The following is a 12,266-nucleotide window of genomic DNA, read 5'->3' on the forward strand; positions in this document are numbered from 1 at the left end:
TTACAGGTATACAGAGTTAGGTCTAGAGTGTAGCCTGGGCTGGGGACTGAGAATTGGGCTGCATACACAAGAAAGCAAGAGAAAACAATTTAAAAACTAAAAAATATGCGGCCTAAAATGAAAAAGAGGTAATGTGCAGGAAGGGATCTTTACCTTGTGCTAGTGGGCAATGGAGAGGAGATGTCAACATGGGGATCAATCAGTGCTTTAGAGTCTGAAGACAAGATCAAGTATTTAGTGGGGTGGCAGTGTGGGGGGCAGGGGGTGGAATTAGAAGGATGATTGAACATGTGAACAAACAGCCTCAGGACTCCATTTGAATTTTTGTATGAACCTTTACTCTACTTCCCACTGTCTGTGATATGGGCCATTATTTGGATGGTGAGGGCAAGATCACTGAGTATCATCAATAGCCTCCCCTTTTTAAGAGGAGTTGACAAGAGCAGAACTGGAGTCGGACTGTCTGGGTTTGAATGCAGATTTCTACCATGCTAAGTCACTTCAGTTGTGTGCAACTCTGTGACACCAGGCTCCTCTGTCCATGGGATTCGCCAGGCAAGAATACTGGAGTGGGTTGCCATGCCTTCCTCCAAGGGATCTTCCCCACCCAGGGATAAACTCATGTCTCTTTTCTTTCTACTGCATCTCTTTCTACCACTTTTGGATTTGTAACCTTGGGCAAGTTATTTAACTGTTCCCTGTTTCAGGTTCCTCATGTGTACAACAGGAATAATAATATTATAATACATATTTCCGAGAGTTGGACTGTGAAGAAGGCTGAGCGCCGAAGAATTGATGCTTTTGAACTGTGGTGTTGCAGAAGACTCTTGAGAGTCCCTTGGACTGCAAGGAGATCCAACCAGTCCATTCTGAAGGAGATCTGCCCTGGGATTTCTTTGGAAGGAATGATGCTAAAGCTGAAACTCCAGTACTTTGGCCACCTCATGCAAAGAGTTGACTCATTGGAAAAGACTCTGCTGCTGGGAGGGATTGGGGGCAGGAGGAGAAGGGGACGACAGAGGATGAGATGGCTTGATGGCATCACTGACTCGATGGACATGAGTCTGGGTTAACTCCGGGAGTTGGTGATGGACAGGGAGGCCTGGCATGCTGTGATTCTTGGGGTCGCAAAGAGTCAGATATGACTGAGCGACTGATCTGATCTGAGGCTATAGAACAGTTTTTTGGACTCTGTGGAAGAGGGAGAGGGTGGGATGATTTGGGAGAATGGCACTGAAATATGTATAATATCATATATGAAACGAGTCACCAGTCCAGGTTCGATGCACGATACTGGATGCTTGGGGCTGGTGCACTGGGAGAATCCAGAGGGATGGTAAGGGGAGGGAGGAGGAAGGAGGGTTCAGGATGGGGAACACATGTATACCTGTGGCATATTCATGTTGATATATGGCAAAACCAATACAATATTTTAAAGTTAAATAAAATAAAATTAAAAAAAAGAAAAACGAGAGGCACAGTGGGAGAACAGCTGAAAAAAAAAAACAATGTTTGGTATGTGGTATATCAATAATGTTAACTACAATTGTTTTATATAGGTGGGTATACTCATGCATGCAGATACACATATACATTTCATAAGGAGATCAAAATACATCCTAAACTTTCCAAAATGCATCCTAAACTTTCTTAAATCTGCTTATGTTACCTATATAAAAAAGATAAGTCTTCACAAAATTGTAGTAAAACCTTTATGAAAATGTGAAAGGTAGTGTTTTCAAGTAGTATTTTAAACTCTGAGTATAATCAAACAGCTCAGAAAATTATATATTTCAAACCAAATTAGAGGTGGCAAACTATAGTGTCAGACATGTTTCAGGAAACATTTAAGTATTTAATTCTCTCAATTACCCACTTTCAGAGCATCGTAAAGGTCACTTAAAATATACATTATATATTATATTAAATACTATTAACTTTTTATGCCAGTAGTAAATATCTAAACATTTGAAGATATCTCTTGATACGTCTGTGGCTAGTGAGAAACATGTTGATGTTTGGCAGAAACTAACAGAATTCTGTAGAGCATTTATCCTTCAATTAAAAATAAATAAGTTTAAAATTTTAAAAAGAAGAAATGTTTAAAAAAAAAAAAACTGACCTCTCCTTGAGGAATAATCAGGTAAAAGACAACATTTACAATGATGATCTTTGAACTGATGATTTTTGCTTTGCTTCCTAACCAAATCCCAGTATTCAATATTAAATAATTAGCAAACCAGCTGAAAATTAGGACAATAGCATGTGACTGATTTTTAGCTCCATGGAAAATGTGCATATGCTGTTCCTTTTACTAGACTGTTTTCCTGTCCCAGATTCCATTCCAATGCAAGGAAGACACTAATCTGAGATCCTGAAAACTTGTCTTAAATAGCTCACATTTAGGAGTGGGGAAACCAAAGGGACTAACATTTGTTGTATACCTGTTTTGCTCTAGGAATTTTACTAAGCAACATACATACTCTGCACATTATTTTCACAAGTGAAAATTAAGGGTTAACATTTAATTTTTAGTATGTGGAATCTGACATGGATGATTCAAGAACACTCACTCATACATAGTAGGGCTTGTTTCATGGTCTTCACATGTTCCCATTTTGTACTACCTGGTGAGAAGTAGTTACTGCAAAGTTCATTAAAATTAAGTTACAGGGTCCTCAATGACATGGGTCACTTTCATGTCACTGAGACCAGCAAAGTATTCATTAAGTCCATATTTCTGCTACACTTGCAGAACTAACATTTTTTGTACTCCTTTCCTTAAGGATGATTCCTCATATAGTATAAACTTAAATCCATTAAACTGCTGCTCCAGATATTCCCTATATTCTACCGCTTACCTGGTAAGAAAAGCATTAACATACATGGACTCTGCAGCATTCTAACCAGCCACATTCCCACAACTTGCACATGTGTACTGCTCACCAATTAGAAAATTATCTCTTTCAATTCTCCACAACAATTATGTGAAGCAGTATCATACTGCAGATAAATGAACTGAGACTAAAACAAAATAATAATAATAACAAAATAAGTGTCCACAGAATTCAGATGGTAAATGATGGAGATGAGGGGGGACAAAAAAAAACCAAAGCAATGAACAAATACAAAAAACACAATCTCAAAACAAAACTAGTTTCTTTTGGGATTTCAAAACCAGAAGTTTGGTTTTGTTTTATCTTTTCCTTTATTTTTCTGTAATTCCATGCCATTTAATCCTTTCCCTGCTTCATTTTTTCAGGCTTGAATAAAATGAATTAAAAAAAAAGGTGACTGCAAACCTGCAATATTAAATGGTTCTTTTGTTTCTACTTCCACCCCTACTTCCAGAAAAATCAAACATGATGTTTAAAATCCTTCAGATACAGCAGTTCCCAAGTATTTTCCTCTTTTCTCAGAAGGCTGGTTGTTCCTCCTTTAGGAGACTTCATGGCAGCATCACTACACTGCCTGGAGTGTAGAGAGAAGCAAGACCTCTGTCATCTTCCAAAACATGGGGCAGTGGCCACACCTGTCCAGTCAGCACACAGGCCAAGTCTCTGGGTAAAAGCTACAACTTGGCTCACAGAGAGGACCTGCTGTGGACTGCTGTGCTGAACTGGTGCCAGCCCGGTCTACCTGCTGAGTTTGTCTTTCCACAGAAAGACATTAACAAGCATCTTGGAACAGGAAGAGGCAGTCAGTGCAAAATAAATAAGTGAGCTGTGTGTATGTGTATGTGTGTGTGTGTGTTTTAGTTGCTTAGTCATGTCCAGTTCTTTGCAACCCCACAGACTGTAGCAGTAGCACAAAACTGACCGATACCCTCAACTCCTGTACTTCTGACTTGAGAATCCTGTAAAAAATACACAGCTTGGTTTGCTACAATCTACTCTTTAACATTAATGACTGTGTCCCATGATTTATTTAACAGAAGACTATATTGTCTGATCACCCCTACTTCCTTGTAGGTATTGGAACTCACAGGCATGGATGAGCTAATACTCCCTTATTTTGCTCTGACTTTGCATAAATGGAGTATCTGACAGGGGAGGAGAGAAGGAAAGAGGGAGAGAGAAAAAAAGAAAGGAGGAAAATGAGATAAAGAAAGAGAGTGGGAAAGGGAAAAAGGAGATGTGACAGATGAAAATAAGAGTGTGAAATTACCATAGAAGATAAAAGACACTACCCATCTCTGAGTAAAAGAACAGACTGTATTTTCTCTAAATCTTCCAATACTTAGCCGGAAACATGTTTCCAAGTAGGAACATTTTCTCACAAAGCATATGCAAAACATTTCAACCCTCCGGTTTTGGCTCTTTGATTTCTTTCTTTTTTTTTTTTTTAAACAAGATCATTTACTTAACAAAGTTAGGAGCCCAGTTAGTTAGAACCAAAGATGTGTGTGATGGATGAAGAAGACAGCCTGGGCAACTGTCCAGCAACTGTAACAAAATTAGAATCATCACAGACACTTTAATCCCAATTATTTCATCTGTGGGGTGTTTAATGCCACAAGTATTTGGCATGACTCAACAAAACTGTGGAACTTACAGAGAAATAAAAGAAAGAGAAATAAATGAATGAAATAAAGTGAACCAAAGTTATTTCTTTTTTCCATGAGGCTGGGGTTTATATCTTCAGAGTCAGTAAAACAAATGTCAAAATAGAATGTGTATTTGTGTGTCTGTGTGTGTGTTTGCATGCAACTATGGTATTTTTTAGTTATAAAAAATAAAGCCCAAGTACTTTTATTAATATCAAGCTCATGGTGATACCATCTCGACATCCCTCCCTACCCTTTATTTTGAAAAGCTTCACCACAATCTTAACACATACCCCATAGGTAATCCATGTGCACAAACCACAATTATCAGACCAAGTTCCTGCACTCTGCTTAATAAATGCACAGCAATAAAGCCATGGACATTGAATCACTGGAATGCATGACCGAGGGTCAACTTCTGATCAATGAAATTTTGTATATTCTAAGAGTTTAAGAAATAGTTTAGATGATATTAATAAAGTACCATACAAACTGATCAGATACTAAAGGTTGTGGAATCTACAGTAAAAAAAAAAAAAAAACCTAGAATAAAGCTTGTCATTGAGATCTTAAAAACACAAGTCGCACACATTTTTAAAAAGGATTTTTGAGCATGTTTTAAATGACAGAAAGGTCTCTTTATGTTTTCTTTAAATTGCTTAAGATTAAAAAATTTTTTAATTTATTAAAATTCATTAAAATTTTACCAACAAAAAATGGCAGCTGGTAATAAAAGTCATCATGCTAAGCCACAGAGTTTTCAAAAACTCTAAGTAGTGCACTTACTAAATTACAGTTTTATTTTATAGCTTTGCAACACATGGAATTCTCATTAGAGATACTAGACGACAAACTTGAACTTTTAGAAAAAAAATGAAAGATCATAAATCCCGTTTCACCAGACAGTACTTATGTACCTTGCAGTATTTCTTTTTATTTACTTTTTGCTTTACAATTACATTATACAGGCTAAGAAATTTTTAAGATGATAATGAAGTAAGTTAAAAGGGAATTTTAAAATCTCTATTTCTCATGAGATTCATTGACTAGATTTATGTTTTAAATCATTCAATTAAGTGTTTTCTATTGTTTTAATATAAATTTTAAATTAAAACCTTTTTTTATTTTATGTGATTAGAATGAGGGAAATGAACAAAACCTATACACATGAAACTCCAGTGTCAAAAGAAAAATGTAAATTCCAACTGAATTTTAATACTCAGGAATACCTGTACCACTGTTTGTAGTTTGATTTATAAATAGCTATTTCTAGTACAATTTATGACATCAGATCGTACTATTTCTGTGGAAAGTTCTCTATTACAACACCTTGTATATGTTACCAAAATGTATTATAAAAAAATGAGCTGTTGTCCAAAATTTGGATTTAAAATTCTTAAACCATTTTTATTATTCAAAAGTCAATTTCTGTCTTGTTCAAACACTTTAAAATCTATTTCACTAATTCTGAACAAACAAACATCTAGAGAGTCAGAAACTAAAACAGGAACAGTAAAGATATGATAAATGGAGACCCCCTAAGTATTCATGCTATTTTGGAAGTTAAAAAACAAATACTTAAAAATAGGTCATTTACATTTTGATATAACATTTTCAATAGAACCAACAATTCAGTTAAGATTTTCACAGTGAATAACTATCAAATCTTCCAGTTTTCTAATTCCTATATAATAATACTTTCAAAAGTGTTATGAACAGATCAGAGAATCTCCAGTTATTCATTCCTATATTAAATATATCTTACTGAATAAATTTATTTTGTTTATTATTTGAAAGTTACATTTTATTAAACTTTTTGTAAAAATATGAACTTCTAAATCTACTTATTTTTTTATTAAATCTATTTATTTAAAAAAAATAAAATTATTTTTTAGCAACCTTTTTACACATTTATAGAAACATAAGTGTACCATTTAGTCTGTGATAGAATATATGATACATTTTTTAATGTCAATTAAAAATACCATTAGGAGTGCTTATGCATACAATAGATTAGGATAACACCTTTGAAGAAATCACTACCTATCCAACTGATTATATATATTTTGATTAAATAACTAAATGTGCATTTACCCAGTAAAGTATACCAGTAGGAACTATTTTCTATAGATAAATACCTACCCGCCAGAGATACTAGAACAGCAAGAATCACTGAATCTCTATTGTAACAATTTACATTTTTAGCTCTCATATTGCTTTTATAGTTAATATCACTGTTTCTGGAAAGAAAACAAAAGGACAAATACTGCAATCAATTTTTAATGATTTACGAGCAAGGCTGAATATTGGAACTTGAGTTAATTTTGTTGCTTCGTGAAAACTGTAGTAAAAGTATTTGAAGATTATTAAAAATATCATAATCATCTTTGAATGATAACATACCTTTGCTAACTTACGTTCGAGTTATTTGTTAATAAAATAAAATATATCTGCTAATTTAAATTGAAAAAATAAAGTATAAAGAATAATCAATTTTTACAGCCGTTTTTTCTTTAAGATATTAAGAACATATTTAAAAAAAAAAACATTTGACTCATAAAAGGAAAAATAACTATTGTTAGTTAATACAATCATGTACATCATATCCTATTTTTATAGTCAAAGGTAAAAAAAAAAAAAATGAAAGAGAAATAAATTGGTCACTCAAGCAAATACCTAAAAAAAGCACACCAAACAAAGGAGATTCAAGTGGTCAAGTCAATCAACAGAAGTGTAGTGAAAATAACTAAAGCACTGACATTTTCTCTGCAGTAGCAACAATGAATAAAGTCTAATGTTTAATTAAATGTTTTGGGATTGTTTTGTCTATAAATAGCTATATCATCTCATTTTGATATTTCATGTAGAAAATGCCAAAGGATCACATTTTGTAAAGCAGAATGTTAATAATATAAATAATGGCAACTAACACGTTTCTAAGCATAAAAAAAAAAAAAAAAAAGAATCCACTTCCCATACCATCTATATCCTACGTGGACTTAGATAAAGAACTAATAATATTTACAAATGACAATTTTATAATAAAAATAGTTTCAATCAAAGGAAACAACCCTTAGAAATGCTGAAATTGTCCAACCTTTTCCCCACCTTATATGAGGATATGAAATCCTCTTACATGTTACCTTGACACCCAAGAAGATCTTTGTCTACCTCAAAAAAAGGCTTAAAATTTCAAGACCCAACCTTCTTCTCCCTATTCAAGGTTTATAAAGCAAAAAGCCAAAACTCTACATGGTGCCTTCCTAGTTCCAACAATCTATGATTCAAACAGGGGTAATGGCTCTCTTTTTTCCTTCAGTAGCATCCTGGTGAGGGAATAATTTTACTGTGGTTTTTCTGTGGGGTCCTGCCTCTTTATCTAAGGAAATGAATTACAACCGGATGACAAGGCCACACAACAAAGCCATTTAGTTTTACAAATCTATTATGTCGTCCAATCGTTTTATGGGCCTGGTCCTATTATAAACCAAGAAAAAAACCTAAAACAAACTTTCTTCCTTTTCTTTATTTCCATTGAAAGCATCTACAGTTTTATGATTGTTTTTCAAACAGTTCAGCACCCCTCCTCAATTTTTCCCCTCATGTGGTGTTTTTTTTCTCCCTCAGAGTCCCTCCATCTCACTTCCTCAAACATACAAAACATTCAGAGACAAGAAACTGGACTTTTCAAATATAAACTGCTGACAACTGTCAGAAGCACTTTACTGGGACATTACTAACTGTAGTTTCAATGAATTAAGCTTGATTCACTATGGGTGAATCATTTTCAATGCAGAGCTGTTCAGCAGTAATTGGCCAAGAATCCCTGCTGCGAAAAGCACTTGTCAAATAATGCTTGTTTACAAATATATCTCCCAACAGCAAAAAGTGGCAGTTACTGAATAAGTTCAGGGCCACCTCCAATATTCATAACAGTGGACATGCTTCCTTTACTTACTAAATCTATTAAATTTTTCACTTGTTGATATACTTGCTAATATTTGTCCTGCCTGATCAATCTTAGAGAAATGTTTTGCCTTCTACATGCCTCTGCATTATTCTACAATAAAATTCTTGTGTATTATACTGTAGCTCAAAGGTTTCTTTCACATGTATTCATGCCTAACATGTATAGTAAGACAATTAAAGATATATTTACCTTATCCTAGAGTTCAGGCTAAAGGGTAAATTCTCCTCATTTCTATTACCCAGTGTATTTTAACATTTATTTCATATCAGTCCAAGATTCTAGATATAAATTTGACTTTTTCTGTTCAATTTTGCTTATTTATGTCAACCAAACTTAAATTTTAAACATGACTGGAGTACCAATTATAAAAGTAAACTTCCATTTATTTCTACCTGACTTGAATTTTTTTTCGTCACATAACGGGAGCTTTCATAACATACACATATATAATGGATATGTACACCACAGTCTGAGAAGTCACAAAGCATCTATAGGTCGCAGAAAGCAACGTATAGAACAAGTTTTTAAAGGCGTCAGTGCATACATAAAATCTTTCTTTCAAAGTTCTTTCAGAAACAATCCAAAGCAAACTTGAAAACTCCAATCTGAATCTTTAAATAAATAAATTGCTGTTATAAATATCTTATATTCTTGTTCTTTGATTAGCATAGCAGCATCATGGAGAAACAAAAAGAACATATTAATAAAAAGTCTGGCATAACACTAACAGAAAACTGTTGGGCAGAGAAGGGATGAAGCAGATGAAATATACAAATACATACATATACACACATATATATATGTAAAATTGTAACATGTTATTTCTAATTATGTAGAATAGTGTAGTTACAAAATGTGCCCCAAACAACAGACATGCTTTTATTTCTGCTGTCTTCAGAACACTGGCTGGTAAAGTACCACTCACTGTTGGTTAGACCCCTGCAATCCCCATTTCACTGAAGCCCAAGTTTTACTGTTCCACTCGCTGGGTAAGGACAGCACAACCTGTAGGTATTAAGTCCGTGATGTCAGCCAGTCTACAAGACTCCAGGTCCTCTTACAACACCACAGGAGACCTATTCTACTTCCCTGCCTTCCCTCCATTTCCTTTTGCCTCTTCTCTCTTCAGTCTGGACCCTTATTCCCATTTAGCGCCACCCTCCCTGAGACTTCATTTCTTCCCTTTCTCTTAACCAAGAGCTACTACTCCTTTACACCTCTGCATATGCCCTTTCCCTCATAATACCTAGGAGAAAAAAGGAAAAAAGAAACATAACGGGAACACACGAAAGAATAAAATGATATTACTATTACTCTTTAGATCCAAACCGGGTTGCCCCTTTCAATAGAGTAAGACAGTTCATAAAAGGACTCCTAACCCTATCAGAATTCTCCGGACTTCTAACATACTAAAAAAAGGACACGACTTCAGAAAACACTTTTTCAACTTTACCAGGGAGGTTAAAAATGCAGACTGCTTGTGTTAAGCATGGGGTATTGTAGGCAGGTAAGCAGATGTGTAGGTAGGCAGATAGATAGATGGGGAGATAGATCGAGCTACATATAAGCCCTAAATCAGATTTTTAAAAACAAATTTGGAGGGTAAAGACAGAAGCTCATGGGGTGGGGAGGGGAGTATTGATCCTTCCTGTTTTTCTCACGGTTCCTAGGGAGCTGGCAGCGCTCCGAGACCAGCTCAACCCCTTCCCCTACAGCCAACACACAACCCGTGCAAGTCACGAGGACGCACACGACTCCGCCGCTGCTGCTTCATCTTTCCGGTCCCGCGTCCCCTGCCCCACGAGTGGAAGGAAATTTTTAAGGTTCTGTGCTTCACTCGAGGCATCCGGGGCTCCAAATCGAAACCCCAACCTTCCCGCCAAGGTGGGAAGGTTTTTGATGTTTTCGTGGTGGAGCTGACCACCCAGACCCCATCTTCTCGTAACCCACATGGGATCTAAGATGCTGCCCCCACCTTGGAGGGCTGCGCGGTCCGGGCGCGGGAGAGGAGCGAATGTGGCGGAGCTGACCCGGAGGCCGAGGGCGGCGAGCGGAGAGGCTTGAGCCCAGATCCGGGAGCCAGGAGAGCGGCGCAGGTGCCGCTCCCGTGTCGGCCCTCCTCTCCGGGTGCAAGGCGGGGACAGTCTTCTCGGTCCGGAGCGCGGGATGAGGGATAGGGGAGAGAGCTGGGGACTCTAGGATCCCGAGCGGAGCTTTTCGCTTTCGGAAACGTGGAGGAGACCCGATTCGGTGGGTTCCAGCATCACCTTCCAGGCGGCGACACTCCCCTCCCCCGAACCCTCCGCCTCCCGCGGCATCCCACCTTCCAGACTTCCATTTCGTCTGGGTGATCATACGACCCCCAAAGTGCGGCACACCTCCACAGTGTGAGGCGCTGTCCGTCCTTCTCCATCCCCCCTCCGGCGAGAAATAAAAGCTCTTACCACTCACCCTAGAATAGCAGCTGGCGATGCCCTAAATAACAGCTCCCAGAAGGCACTTTACCCCAAAATAAAAGCATCCAGCCACCCCCACCACTTTCCCCAGCCCCAGCCCCAAATAACGGTTTCTAAAAGCCCCACCGCTCCCGAGATCCCCGTCACTGCGCTTCAAACAGTTCCCACTCCTTAAAGCCCGAAATGCCACTTCCCCACACGCTCAATTGGGACCCAGCCGCACCCAGCCTCCCGGCGCGGGTCTCAGAGCCTTCTGTCCTCCTGGCTTCCAACTTCCCAGCCCCCCAATCAGCCTAGGTCCACAGCCAGGTTCCGCGCCGAGCGCTCCGCGGCTAAAGTCAAACAATGCGAGTGGAGACGGCTGAGAACCGGAGGGAAAAGGCTAGCGAGAGCGGACGACCCATATTAGTTACGGAAGAGGGGTGCAATTTCGGCCTCGGCGGCCGCGTCCAGCTCACCAGGACCCGCGCGGCCAGGCCCCGCCTCGCCCCTCAGCCCCAGGTCGCAGCGGTCCCCACCCCCACGGCTTTACCTTCGTTGCTGGGGCTAGCCAGGAGGGTCCGGAGCGCGGCGCACAGGAGAAGGCAGGTCCAGAGGAGCGCCCTGCGAGGTGCGGAGGAGCAGCCGGCCAGGGACGCAGGGGTGCTGGGGAGCCGCAGGCGTCCCGCACCCCGGGGCCCCGAGCCCCGCATCTTGTCCTCGCCGCCTCCGCCGCCGCTGTCCCGCGCCGCTCAGTCCACGGCTCTGGCCTTGCGGAGGGGGCAAGAGAGGCTCGCGGTTCCTCCCAGTTCCCCGTAGGCTCCTTCACCTTCGGGCCCGCGGTTCGCCCCAGTGCGGGGACCACGGGGCTTCTTGTACGGCTGAAGTTTGCTTCCGGAGCCCCACACCGTCCTCTCCACTGGGGTTAAATGAAATACTAGTGACGGCGGACAGTGCAGTTCGGGACTGGACTCGAGGGTGTCGAGAAGGTCCCGCGTCCCGTTCTGTGCCTCTTTATAGACTTTTAAGGACGGAGGTCTTTGAAATGCCACTGGAGGGAGGGGAGGGGAGATAAAAGCTCTTTTTCAGTCTTCAGGGAGGAAGACAAGTCATCTTAATAAGAAATTCTCGATAAAAAGAGGAGAAAATAGCAGGGTGGCTAAGGAGAAAGGAAGAGGAGTTGGGGGAAAAAAACAGGATGGGGGAAAGACAAGCAAGGCGAGCGGAGGAAAAGATCCCAAGTTCAAAGACGCCAGGAGAAGGAAATAGCTGCGGGCTGAGCACTGACGAGGGAGGGATCGGCTGCAGAGGCGGC

General features: G+C 39.4%; 1 protein-coding gene across 1 annotated transcript in view; it reads right to left on the reverse strand.

Annotated features, from left to right (window-relative positions):
* The window catches only part of LOC129657088 (ephrin type-A receptor 5-like), an 81,281-nt gene extending 70,991 nt beyond the window's left edge, over positions 1 to 10,290 (reverse strand). The window contains exon 1 of the mRNA XM_055587406.1: positions 10,230 to 10,290. Within this exon, the coding sequence (XP_055443381.1) occupies positions 10,230 to 10,290 (61 nt within the window). The remainder of the gene's footprint in view (positions 1 to 10,229) is intronic.
* Positions 10,291 to 12,266: the final 1,976 nt, after the last annotated feature.

Source organism: Bubalus kerabau, chromosome 7, assembly GCF_029407905.1.
Source record: "Bubalus kerabau isolate K-KA32 ecotype Philippines breed swamp buffalo chromosome 7, PCC_UOA_SB_1v2, whole genome shotgun sequence".
NCBI lineage: Eukaryota > Metazoa > Chordata > Mammalia > Artiodactyla > Bovidae > Bubalus > Bubalus kerabau.